The sequence below is a fragment of the Daucus carota genome, chromosome 4, assembly GCF_001625215.2.
Source record: "Daucus carota subsp. sativus chromosome 4, DH1 v3.0, whole genome shotgun sequence".
Taxonomy (NCBI): domain Eukaryota; kingdom Viridiplantae; phylum Streptophyta; class Magnoliopsida; order Apiales; family Apiaceae; genus Daucus; species Daucus carota.
This window is the reverse complement of record NC_030384.2, coordinates 40,647,243-40,664,470: the sequence shown is the minus strand read 5'-3', so window position 1 is coordinate 40,664,470 and position 17,228 is coordinate 40,647,243. Positions and strand designations below refer to the sequence as shown.

Here is a 17,228-nt window from a genome sequence, read left to right as displayed (position 1 = left end):
ACATATTACAAATAAAAAATATAGAAATCACATAAAAAAACCCATAATTTCAGCGGTGCAATTTTTTTATCTAATACTCTCTCTATCCCTCTAATTTCTTTATATTTATTTTCAACTACTTGACACACGTTTTAAAGTGTATAGAAAGTATAGGTTCATAGTTCTTCTTTTTTTAAAAAAGATAATTTTGTATAAAAACTTAAACACAAGACTTTTATTTTGAAGAAAACAAATTTAGAATAATTTATGAAATTATGATACTATTTGACTAAATTAATTTTCAAAAATAAGGGCTTGTTTTAACAAAAAACTCCACTTTCTCAAATAAACCGGTGATTTTTTATCAATAACAAATATGAGAGTATGACTGGATATAAGGGTATATTCTCGGTTTCTCGGTTGCCGCGGTCTAGGTACCGACTGATTGAGCATTTCCAGCCGTGCAATAATAATGAGCTCTAATACATACTCCCTCCGTCCCAATCAATTTTATACCGTTTCCTTTTTGGGATGTCCCATCATTTCTATACATTCCCAAAATAGCAACTTTTTATAATATAAAACACTACTACACCCATTACATTCTCCCACTATCTCCATTTTATAATAATAAAAACACTATTACACCCACTACTTTCCTCCACTATCATTCTCCCACTATCTTCATTCTATAATAATAAAAACACTATTACACCCATTACTTTCCTCCACCATCTCAAATTTATTACTATTAAAAACTATATGGGTCCCACCACTTTACCTACTTTCCATTCAACTTTACTCATTTCTTACACTTTTTCTTGGTCTCCGTGTCCAATCCCAATGTATATAATTCATTGGGACGGAGGGGCTTTTATATGTTTTTCTACACACCCCGACGGCCCGACGCATTTCCCAGCCATTTTACTTTTTTATCGTTTTTTTAATCAAAATTGCCTAAGGATCTGCTGGGATGAGTGGGACAATATATATCCCATACGATTCCAACTTAAAAATATATATATAAATTAGGATGAGAGTTTTATATTTCAGACTGAGTTCAGGTTTGATAATATTTTATTGGAGAAATTGGGATCGGGTTTAGGTTGACCAAATGTATCTGAAACTGATCCAAAATCTCTTTTATATAATATTATATAAATTTATATCATATAATTACATAGGATTGTCATATATTTATATTACGTAAAAAAAAATTTCAGCTTATATAATCTCGTTTATTTTTTTATTATATATTTTAATTTACTATGATTTTATATTATAAAAATGATTAATTTGATTAAATTTCAGATCAATTTGGATCATTTTCAAATCGATTAGTACCGAAGAGGCTTCAGCCACAGACACCAGATCAAGAAACCCAACCCATCACCAGAAATTTTCACCCTAGATCAAGAAACCCAATCCATCACCAGAAATTTTCACCCTATCATGTATTTTGATAATTTGAATTAGGCTTTCTCGAAGACATTCACGACACATGTGCAAATATTTTTGTCGAAAAAAATAAATTGTATGTCATACATACAAGAAAATCAATGATTATGAAATGATTTCGTGTCAATTTTAGCATATTAATATCGAGGATAATTTTCTCAAACAACAAAATGTAAATTACATGTACAAAATATAGTGAGATATAAAATGCAATGACACCCTTGTGGAGTTGTGGTTAATCTCAGCCAACACAACTTTTTGGTACAAATTCAAGAAAATGCAACACAAATCATTAATCATTTTTCGATCTTATTTCACATTGAGATCAGATATATCTCTGTCAATTTTGTATATATATGGTAAATCTTGAAGGTTTATATAAATTGCATAGAGATTCCACCAACTTTATTAGACTGAAAGCTGAAAGAGCCCGTGAGATGAATGTGTCAGAAAAGAAAATGTAATTAGGTTATGCTTACAACTTTATATTGGTAGAGCATGACATTAAAATGGCGAGCAAGGGAGTTATAGATTTACAGCTAAATCAAGAGGCCGATCTAGTAAACTAATTACATCAAAACAATAGGTTTAAGGTCACATAAAGACAATCTGTTTACGGCACAGCCGACGAAATTAAACATAGTTTAAAAATCCATGCACCCCATTAAAATTGGTAGAGCATGACATTAAGATGGCGTGAAAGGGAGTTATAAAATTATCGCTATATCAAGAGGCCGATCTAGTAATCTAATTACGTCAAAATGATAGGTTTAAGGTCACTATAAAGACAATCTGTTTATGGCAAAGCCAACCAAATTAAACATAGTTCAAAAATTCATCCATGGGGGTGCCAGATCATCTATACCTTCTATCAAAATCATTCCATTACACTATAAACACTCATTAGTTTCCAACAGGTCAGAATAAAAAAAGGGTATGCGAGGGAGAGGGACTATCTCCCCGATGAACATTAAGAAAAAAGTGAGTTAAATAAGAAGCTTGAGGATATTGAGGAAGATGCAAGTGCAGGTGCCAAAAGGCAAATGTCCTATTTTTGTTAATTTAAAAAAGAAAAGTTGGATGAACAGCAACAATATGTCAGGTCAATCAGAAACTTTGAAAAACTAATTAACTGTATGCATAAAAAGTAGCTGTTGATGATTATTAGCGGAATGGACAGAAGCTTTAATGCACATCAATGAAAATAAACAGGGTAACAAAAACAATCCAGTCGAATCCAAATGCAAGCAAGGCCAGTAACTCAGTAGGATATATTATACAAACATAGAATTGGACAACTTATGAGTGCAACAAATTATACTTACATGTAATGGCGATAGTTGGATCAAGCATAGAAGGGTCTCTCTTCTCTTTACCATTGGACAAGTATTTACCTATATTTGATAAATATACCTAAGTCCCTACAGGGCACTGTATATCATAATTCGAAGCCCAATATATTTAATCACTTTTGGTAAACTTACTATCATGATAAATCAGGGTTGAGATATGAAATCAGAAAAGTTTCTTCAAATGCACTGAGTACCACCACAAATCAGTAACCAAATCACAAACAGTAGTAGACATACCGCGGCATCAATAGCTAAAACAATCCTTACTTGACGCCAATACTTCCTTCGAACATTTGAATTACTCGACCTTATCCTTGCTGAATCCTTCCGCGATAGTGATGATCCTGAAGCATCTAATCTACTAGACTCTAGATTTTCAGTATCCATCTTGATTGCTCTATCCGTAGACCTACGGTGCTCTTCCATCTGAATATCTCTCATTGCAATAGCATGCTCCTTCATCTTCTTCTTCTCTAGCTTACTAGACTTGCCCAATAACGGGGCTTTAGTTGACGCTACAGCTTCACTTTGTCCTGGAGGTGAAGGTGTCTCTGTCAGGCACTCGCTAGTCTCAGAAACTTTTTCTAGTGTCGAAATCAGATGACGGATAACCGGAACTAACTGTTCTTGCAAACAAAGCGAATCCAAATTCGACATACTCTTGCGTAAACCCTTATTCATCTTTCCAAATTCATCTCTTATATGTTCTAGAAACTGTAACAATTCAGGCTTACCAAGACCTACATCTGCAATAGCAAGATAAACATACCCCTCTTCCATCAAAAAACCAAAAGTCTTCTTCCCCATTGTCTGAAAATACCATTTGTGGTACAAAGGGGCTTTCTCTAAGCACAACCCAGCCAACTTTTCAGTATCCCCATCTCCCCCGCTATACTCATACAACACTCGATCACCCTTTGACACACAACAATAATATACAGAATTCTGCACTGACCCCATTTCAAAAACACAATAAAAACACAACCAGCAAAAGCCCAAAACCTTCTTTAATATGTTATATATCAATCACCTCTAACCAGAGTCACTACTTCCTAACACTAATTCATCAAAAATCACAGAAACAAAACTTTACCCAAATCAATCAACTTCTAGCAGAAACTTCAAAATTCCCAGGAACCAGATTTCTTGAAAATCTAAACTTTAACAACTAGGAGACCTTATAAGCCGGTTATAGCAGAGCCCCACATCAAGAAATAGCTTAAAATATATGAATCTTAACATAATTGAGCAAGAAGGGGTGATAATTAATGAAGGACATGATCTAAGATGAAGAGAATAGATCAAAGAGTATAGTAGAGATTTGTAACTTACAAGTAAAAAGTAGGTGTACAATGAAGCAAATCTTGAAGAATTTTGGGGAAGAGAAGTGCAGGAGAGGCAGTCAATGTAGAGTCATTAAGCTGCTGCTGATGTATAGAGAAGCTTATTATTATTCTTTGACCCATTCCTCTTCTTTACATACTTTTAACTTTCAGTTCATTACATCTTAAAACAGGGTGGCATTATGTCCCCAATTTATATTTCTTTATTATCTCATTGATTTACCAAGTCTAAATAGTCTAATCTAATTTTATGAGTAATTTTCCCTTTCAATATATCTATAAATACTATACTATAATAAGCCAACATGGGTATAATTTGTAGTCCAAGGTTTTAGTTATATTTTTTGGTTTGGTACTCTCCTTTTGGTACTACAAGTCTACAAATATGGATTGGGTATAATTTGTAGTCCAAGGTTTTAGTTATATTTTTTGGTTTGGTACTCTCCTTTTGGTACTACAAGTCTACAAATATGGAGTCTATTAGTATTATATTGTTAAACAGTTTCAAATACTAAAACACTCATAACAATCCATTATTATATAATACTAACCTTTAACCCGTGCGAAGCACGGGCGGATATAAAATTCATAATTTATTAATTATAATTTAAATTTTAATATCATTTTAATAGTATTTTAGAATTGATGAATTGGATTTTAACCCGATTATATTTACCAACTGATTATATTTTTTGGATGACTACAAATTATACCAATATCGGTTTATTATAATATAGTATATAAATTATATTTAAAAATGGTATAAAATTCTTTAATGTTGTGATAGCAAGAGAAGTTTACATGTGATAGACTTGTAGTTACAACAAGATGACCAAACCAAAATTTTGTACGACTACAAATTAAACCTATGTTGGCTTACATTTTAATAGTATTTTAGAATTGATGAATTGGATTTTAACCCGATTATATTTACCAACTGATTATATTTTTTGGATGACTACAAATTATACCAATGTCGGTTTATTATAATATAGTATATAAATTATATTTAAAAATGGTATAAAATTCTTTAATGTTGTAATAGCAAGAGAAGTTTACATGTGATAGACTTGTAGTTACAACAGAGATGACCAAACCAAAATTTTGTACGACTACAAATTAAACCTATGTTGGCTTATTATAGTATAGTATAGATTTCATTAAAAAATTTATAATAATGATATAAATATACAATTTTGAATATCTTCTTTTAACAAAAACCTTCACATAACTCTTTTTAACTTTAACGTGTTCTATTTCAATATAAACACGAACCATTACATAACATTTTCTAACTCTAACCTTAAAAGTTATTATTGTCAAAAAAACCAAAATTACAAAATCAAGTTGAAATTCGATTGATTAGATTACTGAATCTTTCAAAGGTATTACACAATCGACTGTATTTATTAGAGTTTGTCCATTTTTAAATAATCGGGAGAAAATATAGTCAATTGAATAATATAATTTAATTAAAATTCAATCCATTAATACTAAAATACTAATAAAATGATATTAAAATTAAATTTTAAATAATAAATTACGAACTATATACCCGCCCGTGTTTCGCACGGGTTAAAAGCTAGTATAATTAACACTATAAACTATAAATTATCATATTCTTAACCTCCCCAGGAATCGTCTTTTTCGGAGGAGTCATACAGGTATGGTCCGTAGGGTGTAACAATTAACCAACTTGACATATCATTTTTAATCTTATTGATTGGATGCCAATAATTAATTTGACTTGAATTGTTAATTTTAATTAATAATATGTTGATATTTATTTCATTTATATTAAATATTTATATAAATTAAGAGAGATCTGACATGAAAGTTTGATATATATAAATTTAAATATAATAAACTTATAACTTATTACTTATATTTTATTTATTTCTCTAAAATTAAAATATTTATAAGTCATAAAAGACAAATATTATATTATTAAATTAAATTAAAAATATATTCCTTCACAAAATTTTAATCATACAATGTAAATATTTTATCAATTTAACCCAAAAAAGGAACAACAGAAAAACAAAAAATATCTACTAAAAAAAAAAAGGGAAATCTACAAAACTACCTACCTTTTCTTTTATTGTTTTCAAAAATACTACCTTCCAGAATTATTTTTAAAAATACCTTTTCATAAAATTTTTTTTTCAAAAATAGTGTTTGCAACTTTTGCAACCTCATTTGCAACTACAGGCGATTCCGAAAATGAGGTCGAAAATGACATTTGAAAACTGGAACTTGAAATCAGGATTCGTAATTGCATATATGGTGGCATATGGTTGTATTCAGCTGCATATGGTTGCATTCAGTTGATTCTATTGTCATCTAATGGCCCCGCCAGGGGCACACCATACATCTGTTGTTACTTACAGTTTTCAGTTGCATTTAGTTGCAACTGAGGTTGCAAAAGTTGCAACTGCAGTTGCAACCTCATTTGCAACTTTTGCAACCTCATTTGCAACTTACAGTTTTCAGTTGAACTAGTTGCAATTGCAGTTGCAACAGTTGCAACAGTTGCAACTTTCCATTTTTATTTGCAACTTTTGCAACCTCATTTGCAACTTTTACGGCTGCGCCGCCCAAGGTTGCAACAGTTGCAACAGTTGCAACTTTCCATTTTTATTTGCAACTTTTGCAACCTCATTTGCAACTTTTGCAACCTCATTTGCAACTTTTACGACTGCGCCGCCCAAGGTTGCAAATGAGGTTGCAAAAGTTGCAAATCGTATTTTTGAAAAAAAAAATTTATGAAAAAGTATTTTTAAAAACAATGGAAAAGATGGTAGTATTTTTAAAAAACTAATCTTACAGATGGGTATTTTTAAAAAGATCCCTTAAAAAAACAGAAAAACAAAATAGGCAAAGGCAAGGAAGGGTTATAAAAAGAAACACAGCACCTCCGTAGTGGAAACGGGGCGTAAAATCTGACCCGATTTCCCTCACGGATCTTTGTGAAATTGAAAACAGAAGCAAAGGGGGATGGGAGAGACGAGCAGCACGAGCGTAGATGATGATTTGCTTCTCAAAGCCTTCTTCGCTGAAATCGGCGAGGCTGAGCGCGACAACGAAGTCACCAGGTCTTAAATTTTCTTTCTTTTTCTTTAATTCGGCTTTAATTATCATTTTTTGTTTGTAATTATATGTCAATTTTGCTAATTTAAGACTTCAGGTTGGATAGGATATATGCAATTTTACTTGACTACTTGTTTAATTTGTTTTAACTATACATGTGTAGGATTCTTACGTGCTTCAAGTTGAATCCTTTCGAGTATCTGAACTTGCCTTTTGATTCTACTCCCGAAGAAATTAAAAAGCAGTATCGTAAGGTATTTTTTTCTTCGTACACTAAGAAAAGCGCGTTGTGTTGTGTTTTTGTTCATTCTATTATGAGAGAAGCGTATGGTGCTTTGAGATGCTTAATAAAAATATGTTTTTTAGTTGTCGTTGATGGTGCATCCAGATAAGTGCAAGCATCCGCAAGCAAAGGAAGCATTTGGTGGTAAGTAATTGCATCGTGTGTAAATTGTTGGTAATATATCCCGGTTATTTTCAATTTTGTCAGATTTGTGGTCTTAGGATAGCGACATCACACTTGTAGCTTTTAAGTTAGTGGGAAATCTATAGATTTGCTATGGAAACACTTCTTTCTGTTGGTCAAAACTTCACTATTTTTTGGATTAAAGGTTCTAGCTTTTCGTATTTATCTTCAAATAGTGTGCTATTACATCCACTCCTATTTCCCAGTTTTGCAATACTAAAGGCTGAATATCTCTTAGTTCATCGCAACTAATATTATGAGGACCTCATTATGGTGTGTAATGGTATTGGCGTAATAATGCAAATTTAGGCGTCATTGGTTTGCTACCTACAGATACCATTAAACCTCTGTGTAGAATAAAAGATTGTAAAATAAGGTACAAACAAGAACAGGAAAATATGTGGATGTGGAATTTGGTAACTATGATCCCTATTGGTCCCACGTCTACCTAACCTAAAGGAGGTTATGCTCTCGGAGTAAGTAGAGTAAAAATTAAATATACGCTCGGTTAATGCACTCGGAATAAGTAGAGGGGAAATAAATTAAGATTGAGAAACATGCAAGAAAGCTGAGGAAGTAGTGTTTAAAAATGGTAAAGAATCATGTGTAGTAAAGTTTGAGGAAGGGGGTATAAGTTTAAGGACCAGACTATATGCATGGAATTTTATATCCTTACAAAATAGGATTGGATTGCCTTTGCATCTGTATCTGAACTTGGAAGTATAATTATTACAGAGTCGGGCACTAGCATTTTATTTTTCTTCTTATCAATTTTATTGCCATCATTTGCCCTTACAATATATTTCTATAACTTTTACAGCACTAGCGAAAGCGCAACAATTGCTACTTGATCCTCAGGAAAGAGAATACATTCTGATCCAAGTGACTTCTGCAAAAGGTTTGCTCTGTTTCTTAGAGATTTCACCAGATGAGTGGCTTGTACTTGCTACTAATTGTTTTCTTGGGTCAATGTTATATTTTATATATTAAAATCGTATCACATTCTTTTGTTAGACAACTGTTCAGGTTTTTTTTGTTGACTACGTTATAGTGTTCTAACTCTTTTAAGTTTTCGGATCAGCAGTAATATCTGGTCACTTGACCCCATTTTGTTGTTGATTATGCTTGTTATGCATTAAGTAATAGTTTGCAGAAGTTTTGTATCATAATAGTTACACCTTTGTGTATGTAACATTCAGTTATGCTTTGTTGTTGTAATTGGTTCTATACATCATAGTTTCATCCTATGTATATCATCATAATACCAGATAGCTCATCAGTATGTTTGTTTCACAGAAGAACTAAAAGCAAAGAGGAAGAAGCAGTTGAAGAAGGACAATGCCTCCAAGTTAAAATCAATGGTTGATGAGGTAAAGCTCTTTTATAAAGAAATCTGTGAAGTTTTAGAATTTTTGTGTAGGTAAAGATTAAATTATCCTCTTGTGTGCTCTAATTACTTGGTGAGTACTCACATATCAAAGTGAGATTTCATTTTGGAAGTTGTCAGACAGCCCAGGTCGTTCGGTAACACCTGTGGTGGTTGAGTCGAAGATCAGTCGTTTCTATGTTCATCGGTTATATAATTACCTCACAATTCTGAGTATCACAAGCCAATTTAGGGCAATTATATGCTCATTGACTTTAATTTTTCAGGGAAAGTATGAGCAAGAATATATGAAGTCAGAAGAGTTCCAGAATCAACTGAAGTTGAAGGTTCGGGAACTTTTAACAGACCAGGAATGGAGACGCAGGAAAATGCAGATGAGGGTATGCTGGATATTAATGTTCTTATGTTTGGGTTGGTACCTTTTTTGTTCATAAGGTAAACTTTCTTCCCTTTGATGCCTTCATAGATATCAGAAGAGGAAGGTAGATTAAAGAAGGATGAGGAAGAAACAAAAGAAATGTGGAAAAGAAAGCGGGAACACGAGGAACAGTGGGAAGGAACAAGAGAAAATAGGGTTTGTCTGTTGATACATTACATGATTATGTACTTCTGACTTGTTTATTATTGTTAAGAATTAGGGAAAATTTATTAATTATTTCGTGATATTTATCATCAATTATGCTTGGTAAGCACGAGATGTAACACATATGACTATATAGTATATACTTGACCCGAACTTGAGTGAGCTTCAGGCTGAGTATAAGAGTTGGCAATTATTAGCGAGACTGAGTTGATCTGTCAAAATTTGGTGGGAAATTGCATATTCTTAGTTGCCTGACATATTTCCTGCTTGCTTCAGTTTATTATATTCATTTAGGAAAGATGCTGAAGTAATTTACAGGATGCTGCGAAAGTTTTTTCCCCCTGTTATAGCTAGAAGCCTAGAATTCATGGTCACACTGATCCTGTAGTGGTCCAACTTTACAGTAGAGACTGTATATGTTATAACCACTGTTACATAAGCATAAAACCACATACTGCAAGAAAAGAATCAATTTGGATGCCCAAAGCCAAATAATATAGCTTGATTATTTATCTGATCAGGAGTCAGTTCAATGTAAGATGTCAGCCAACTTATAAGGGAATTTATATGACCTGGGAGTATACACTCTAAAACTCTGAAGATTGGTTGCTAGAAACTATTTTGTGTCTATTATCTGTTTACCTTGTTTTTGCTCAGAAATCATGAGTTGATATATATTCTAAGGTAACAGGGGTTGCCCAACCTCCTGTGTACTCCTGTGATTTGTGAAATACATAATTTATCAGTATCTCATCACTCTTTAGATTTGATTCACTAAATTTTGTCCAACTTTGAAATATTTCATATGTTATGATATTGGGATATGGATTCACTACTTGTTAGCAGTTCTAATAATAATATTTATACTTTATTTAATGTAGCGCTTTGCTGTGTCAATAAGTCGATTGTTTTTTGTTGATTTTAATCTCTCTTTCTGTTTTATTATCAGGTTTCTAGTTGGAGAGACTTTATGAAGGGTGGAAAGAAGGTAAAAGAGATAAAATCTTATTATCCTAGATTTCTAGCATATATGAGCAATATGGTTTCTTACTATATATCTTGCAGGTAAAAAAAGGGGAGATTCGACCTCCAAAACTCAAGACCGAAGATCCAAACAAAACTTATGTGCAAAGGCCTGTGAAACGAGGTTAAGCTTTCATGTTCCCTACCAGATGGCTAAAGTTGTCTAGAGAAGCGTGATCTGGAACTGTAACAACTCAATTATGTAAAAGGGTATAGTTGGTAGATTTGCTGTTGAACGTATGTCTTTTGTTAGCTTATTTGCTAAGCAAAATGAAAGATGCTACAAAACTGATTCTTGATAATTACTCTGTAATGTGGCACTAGATTCTTTTCAAGTATCCTTGCAAAAGTTGATTTTATTTATAAAAAATATCAATGTACTTGATTATAGATGGAGGTATTTGTGTTGATATATTTAACATTTTCTGCAAATTTATATAGATACTGCTTCAGATAAATAACTGAAGATGCAACTGCAATACATTGCTGACAAATAATAACATGCAAATTTGCGATGAATTTAGTGATATGCTTAATACTGAGGAGCAGCCCGGGTTTACTGTTATAGAATTTGACCCATATCTGCTTTGCGTGGAGCTTAAAATGTATGGTATAGGAAGGTGCAGCCAAGAAGGCTATGCGCATGATTGTAGATAGCTATGGCTACTCTTATGTGGCCATGAAGGATGAATCTCAAATACAAATTGTTTTGGGGAGTAAAAATGGATGTAAAAACCACGGCAGATTCTTTTGACAGCTGCCTCGTCCCCTACACTTTCTACTTGCTAATCAGTATCATCATGGACTTGATATATCCTTACGCACACAATTTGAATACGTCTTCAACACATCAATTGCAAGAGGCCTTTAACAATTACAAGAGCTCGTAATATTTGATGGCGCCAATTTGGAAGAAATTGTATGGGACCAAAGTGAAGAGGAATGCAAGGAAATAACATTTCCAAGATTAAGGTCCATTGATTTTTACAAAATGCCAAACCTCAGAAGCTTTTGTTTCCGATCAATCATTACCGCTGCTGCTGGAGGTAAGGGTGTAATTCGGGCCGAGCGAGCCGAGTTTCGAGCCGGGCGTAATTCGAACCGAAGTTAATCGAGCCAAGTCGAGCCGGCTCGTTTAACTAATCGAGTCTAAATCCCTGTCCGAACTCGACTCATTTAATTTCACGAGTCGAGTCGAGCCGGCTCGTTTAGCTAAACGAGCCGGTTTTAGCGAGTCGGGCGAGCTGCCTCATTTAATTTTACACTTAATCGAGCCCAAACCTCTACTTGAACTCGGCTCGTTTAATTTCACGAGTCGAGTCAAGCCGGCTCGTTTACGAGCCGGAACCTTTACCCGAGCTCGGCTCGTGTAACTGAACGAGCTGAGTCGGGCCTAGTTCAACGAGTTCGAGCCGGGCGAGCTCGCGAGGCGCCCGACTCGAATTACAGCTCTAGTTGGAGGTGATCTATCCCTTTTCGATGAAATGGTGAGCTATATTTCTAGACCAGTAATATGTTAGTAAGTTTCAAGATCAATGTCAACTGATTTTCATGTACATTGCAGGTGGTGTTCCCAGCCTTGAAGAGCGTTAAGATTTATGAAATGTCTGGGGTGCATAGTGTGTTTGATGGAAAGGTATAGTTCTTGACACAATTACACACGCTGGAAGCAAATAATGCATGTTTAGTTACTGGTCTATGCGTTGCAGCCGCCTTGCAGGTGGATTTTCCTAGCTTGAAGGCATTGGATATGAATAAGTTGTGAGAATGTAAGAGAGATCTGGGAAATGGATAGCCAAGGTAACACTTTTGGCCAGTTAGAAATCTTCAAGGTTAAAAACTGTCCAAAGCTGGAGAGTGGAGACTGTGATTCCATCAGGCTTGCTACACAACTTCAAATATCTAAGAGAGCCGCAAGTCAAAAACTGTGAATTGCTATAGTTAAAGTTATCCGAAGAAGAACCGAGTAGTGAGTAAACTACAGCAGCAGGTGGAAGTATTTTCTGTGTGATTATACAAGTCATTGTCTTCTTCTGTTGTTTCAAGTTAATCCAGCTATGTTATCTGAAGTTGCTTGAAAAGAATTACAAGAGGGGGTACAATATATTCGAAAAACAAGGGATGAATAGCTACACCAATCAAACAAAGGCAAATATAATCATTCTTTTTTTTTATTCTGAACCAAATTCAACTCCGTATAAGCAAAATTAAAGTAAACAAAAGCAGAAACTCATTTAAGCTTCGATATTAGAAATACAAGAATCACCTTTCATGAGTACCTAATTGTACCTTTGGAAGATATCAGCAACTAGACAAGAATTAAGATGCAAGATATTCTGAAATGATGATTTGTATTTAAGTATGCGTTGTAAGATCTCACCAAAAAAATGTAATGCAAGCATGTAAAATAAATAAATAGTAGTCACAGGTCTACTATAATTTCTGTAACAGCTTTATACAACAGTGACTTACAAATTTTCACTCTGTGTTTTCGTGTGTGTAAAGAGGGAGAAGCTTCAAACTTGTATAAGACGACTAAAATCCATAAATTAACATGTACAAGCATCATGGCAATGATGTGTAACTTTGTCAGTCTCCAGCAATGACTATTTCCTAGCCTCAATGACGATTAAACATCTCTTACCTTCAATTTGATATCTGTTAGAGACAACGTTGGCGTCTTTGGGCTTGAAGGAATGGGACTAAACTTGTGAACCAAGATCTTAAAGCAGGGTAAAAACAGCACATACGATGCCACAAATATGATGGGAGTAGCAACCAGCCATCCCAAAAGCTGCAAAGGAGATTCATTGAAGTTTTTTTAGCTAAGCAAATAGGTGAATTACAATTAGCAGATACTTCGTAACTTTTATCACTGAAGCACACAGAGGATATATTTTTTAATTCAAGAATTTGTAAGTATAGCAAAATAATATTATCTAGGAGTTGTATTATTCTTCAACAATTCAAGTGACCAGTGTTAAGAACTTACAAGGTTCCCTAAGGTCCGAGATACAAGTCCTTTCTTGAGGAAAGAAAAAAGGCTTTACGATTATCTGTGTACCCTAAGTCGTACTCATTTTGATATCATTGCTAGTCTAAAAAATAGGATGTGCATGTATACCTTATTGTATTGATTAAGAAAAAAATCCATACAACGCTCAAATTTCGCATTTATCATAGTTCTTTTTTTTTTTTGGCCCCAATATCGTTGTTATCATATATTATTAGTAGTGACAACCAGTTAAAAACACGTGGAAAAAACAAAGCTTAATAAAGTTATACCAGTCACCTACCGCATGAAAGATACTTTGGAAAACCTCTTGTGAAGCCTGTCCTTTTAATACCTTCTTTAAGGCATCAGAGGTCAAAGGAAAATGAGGTCCACCAGTTACAACTTCCCCAAAACGTAAGAATGGTATCACCAAACTAGGAAGTGAAAAGAGATGTAATCAGAGAATAATATATGGGGGAACGTCAGCATGCCGCAATATATTCCATAACAGTAACAGTAATGATGGAAATAGGACTTGCTATAATCAAACATGGATGTACATTAATTAGCCTTCTTTGGTAGATCAAATTTTATTGATCGCAGCTATTGTACAACTTTGAAAAGTTACCTTGTATCTGAAGAGGAAAAACAAATCAACAGAAATATACATTTCCATAATATGGCAAAAAAAACCAACGAAGGATTTGTGAGTTCTTACACCCCCAAATACAATTTATGCAATTCATAGATCATTATACCAACCACGAAGACACTAACTTCAGCTACTCATCCTATTACTTCTATGCAACAACTGCTGACTTTTTAAATACAGTTTGGCAGATATCAAATTCAACATATAAATTCATCTCAAATAGTCAACACACAGAAGAATATACTATAACCAGACTCATTTGCTAATCAGACTAAATCAGTTATAACATGACATAATTACTATGTTTTTTTAAACATATAAGAACACTGTCAAAAAGTAACTGTTGTAGTATCCAATCCAAGGACTCGATAATTAACCACTTCTCCATATGTATGTCTTTAGTAATTTCCTTTAAAGCCTCACTTATGTGCAAAGAAGAGTAAGGAAAACTTTCCCATTAAGATATACTATATTCTGAGAAAAGATATCGTGATGTTGTAAAGAAGTGGAAATTTCACCTCAGCTCAAGCGGAGTAGCAACAAAATTGGAAAGCATCACCGTTGGAGCATGGCAACGAGATCCGAGCACCGCAATGGCCAGCCCACAAAGAAATAGTGGAACCCCTGTTAATGTCAATATCAAACAAACAATTATGGCAATGTGAAGAAACATTTCATTTGTACATTTCTTCTCATAGATTTACAACTGCTGTTTTAACAAATTTCTAATGAAAACTATTACTATACAGCCTAGTCGCAACTCACAAATACTGTTTGTCTATCTATATTGATTGGTTTTAATAAACTAGGCCAGTAAACAGCATCAACTAAAACCAAACACCAAGGGCAAATCACGTTACTGAAGACCCTGCTATCATACAACATCATCAAGCCTGATCTGATCTGATATAGTGTAAATGTTGTGATTAGATCAGTAGTCAATGTTTTGTAATTGTTTATCTGAAGGGATTGACACAAACTAGCTGTGAACACAAACTCACAGAGTAACTGACCTTATCATATATATACATGTTTAGCTGCATCTACACAAAAGTTAGTTAAGCAAGTAGATTAAAAGTTAAGAAAAAGAAATTGCACAACCCCCATAAAAGGACCACGTACCACAAATGGGAAACACTCCTAAAGTGACCCCAAGAGCAGCCGAGAGTGTCAATTGCTTTGGCTCAGCACCCCTAAAAAAACAGAAGAGTTTGTTCCTTATGCACGTTTAGTAATTCCATTCAAAAAATTATCTTATAGAATGATTCTACGAATAAGCGACAATTAATCATGTTCTTTGTCCTCCCCATAAATGTAATCAAAAGAGAGGAAGGATACACCTCCAGTCCAAGTCCGCAACCCGAGTACCAAACCATTCAACAACCTACCACACAGCAGTTAACGAACTAGCAACTACCATACACATCAATTGTTGACTTGTGCTTGTAAAGAAATTCCTACTTATCTTAGCAATGTGGGGATGTTAAATATGGTTTCCCTCTTTTTACTATAGGCACAGAAAATGGCATTCCTTACGCCCAACCTTATCCATGTATCCAAAAAATTATGGCTTCCTAATATTCTCTAATGATCCGTTGGAATAAAAAGTATAAAATTTATAGCATTTTGTAGATATATATTCTCATCTCCCCCCTCGATTCAGTCATATATATAAACCTTGAGCTCATTCCCAGAAATCTGCAGATGAAAAGCTCATCTTCACTTGTAATTATCTTCAAATCCTCATCATAGAAACTTTCATTTTCTCTTTTCCCACTATAATGTTGCACCCTTCCTGCCGTTCCGCCTATATTCTCATTCATAAATTATAAACTCCATCCCTTCCGCTCAACAGAACAATGTCAAATATCCCGAAACTCGACCCACCCCAAATATTGCAGATAAAAAACACAATAAAGTGACTCCAAGTGAAATAAAATGTAATTAATTTGCAACTAAAACTGAATGAGCATCAAGTAGCTACAAACATATAGAAGCGCGAGTAGAGTAGAGGGAATAGTACCTTTTGAGGATAAGAACAAGAGGATCAACAACTCTCTTGTGGAACCAATTAGCAGCTCCTGATCCCAATTTGCTAATCGGATTCCACATTTCCGAACAATAATGAAATAAAAAGGGTCAATCTTAGAGTAGTTTATGCTTTACAAGATGCAATAGTAACAGGGGTGGAATAATGATTGGCGACGTTCCCACGTCGCTTTACAAATACATATACTCGTACTAAATACTAATTATACCTCCAAACCCTTTATTTTATTCTGTATTTCATGCTTAAACCGCCCCTTGCCCCCGCCCCAATTAAGTAAGATATACAGATCTCTCTCTGTGTATGTAGTATGTGTGTGTGAAATCGAGTGCGCGCGCAATGGATCAGATCTCTAATCTCTTCGTCGCTTTCTCTTGCGACTCAGCTCGGCTGGTCTCCTAACTTTTGAAATATTTAAAATTTCCTTTCCATTCGGATAAACACGAATTACTAGATCATTCACTTTTTTCACACTCATTCTCACAATTTTTATACTCCTATTACTCTCGTTAATTATTATATCAAGAAATCATTATGTCAACATGCTCTGTGAATTAAATTTTTAAAAACAATTTAATAAATATATAATTTTGTGAAACTAGAATGATAAATTTAAAGCATTATATTATATGTTGGAGCCGTTTAGATGAGTGTGAAATAAATGCTTCTTGCTTAAAGTAAAGAAGTGAATTAAAAGTTGGAAATAAGTTAAGATTTATATGTGATTAAAGTGTTTCAGAAAGAAGTAGAAGTCATGAAACAAAAGAATGGGGCCGTTTGGATGAGTTTAAAACAAGAGTTTATTCTTAAAGTAAAAAAGGTGAAGTAAAAGTTAGAAGCAAGTTAAGATTTA

General features: G+C 33.9%; 3 protein-coding genes across 3 annotated transcripts; 1 reads left to right on the top strand and 2 right to left on the bottom strand.

The window, feature by feature from the left end:
• Positions 1-2,651: 2,651 nt before the first annotated feature.
• Positions 2,652-4,293, bottom strand: LOC108215900 (phytolongin Phyl1.1). The gene has a single exon (XM_017388515.2). It carries the CDS (start codon positions 3,747-3,749, stop codon positions 2,967-2,969), a length of 783 nt encoding a protein of 260 aa, XP_017244004.1. The 5' UTR covers positions 3,750-4,293; the 3' UTR covers positions 2,652-2,966.
• Positions 4,294-7,007: 2,714 nt separating this feature from the next.
• Positions 7,008-11,077, top strand: LOC108215690 (J domain-containing protein spf31). The gene is made up of 9 exons (XM_017388235.2): positions 7,008-7,227; positions 7,386-7,476; positions 7,589-7,649; positions 8,509-8,586; positions 8,985-9,058; positions 9,342-9,455; positions 9,542-9,649; positions 10,608-10,646; positions 10,724-11,077. The coding sequence occupies exons 1-9, from the start codon at positions 7,130-7,132 to the stop codon at positions 10,808-10,810; spliced, it is 750 nt and encodes a 249-aa protein (XP_017243724.1). The 5' UTR covers positions 7,008-7,129; the 3' UTR covers positions 10,811-11,077.
• A 1,980-nt stretch (positions 11,078-13,057) lies between these two features.
• Positions 13,058-16,813, bottom strand: LOC108216117 (uncharacterized). The gene is made up of 5 exons (XM_017388797.2): positions 16,352-16,813; positions 15,451-15,521; positions 14,847-14,952; positions 13,978-14,110; positions 13,058-13,475 (listed from the first exon to the last, which is right to left on the bottom strand). The coding sequence occupies exons 1-5, from the start codon at positions 16,438-16,440 to the stop codon at positions 13,311-13,313; spliced, it is 564 nt and encodes a 187-aa protein (XP_017244286.1). The 5' UTR covers positions 16,441-16,813; the 3' UTR covers positions 13,058-13,310.
• Between the last annotated feature and the right edge of the window lie 415 nt (positions 16,814-17,228).

Bases quoted from the DNA above. Each gene is read 5' to 3' on its own strand.
- LOC108215900 (XM_017388515.2), bottom strand. From the start codon at position 3,749: ATGGGGTCAGTGCAGAATTCTGTATATTATTGTTGTGTGTCAAAGGGT.
- LOC108215690 (XM_017388235.2), top strand. From the start codon at position 7,130: ATGGGAGAGACGAGCAGCACGAGCGTAGATGATGATTTGCTTCTCAAA. The intron at 9,059-9,341 runs GTAAAGCTCTTT...TTAATTTTTCAG, and splicing joins TAAAATCAATGGTTGATGAG to GGAAAGTATGAGCAAGAATA. The intron at 9,650-10,607 runs GTTTGTCTGTTG...TTTTATTATCAG, and splicing joins AAGGAACAAGAGAAAATAGG to GTTTCTAGTTGGAGAGACTT.
- LOC108216117 (XM_017388797.2), bottom strand. From the start codon at position 16,440: ATGTGGAATCCGATTAGCAAATTGGGATCAGGAGCTGCTAATTGGTTC. The intron at 14,953-15,450 runs GTACGTGGTCCT...TGACATTAACAG, and splicing joins AGGAGTGTTTCCCATTTGTG to GGGTTCCACTATTTCTTTGT. The intron at 13,476-13,977 runs GTAGGTGACTGG...TCTCCTTTGCAG, and splicing joins TCCAAAGTATCTTTCATGCG to CTTTTGGGATGGCTGGTTGC.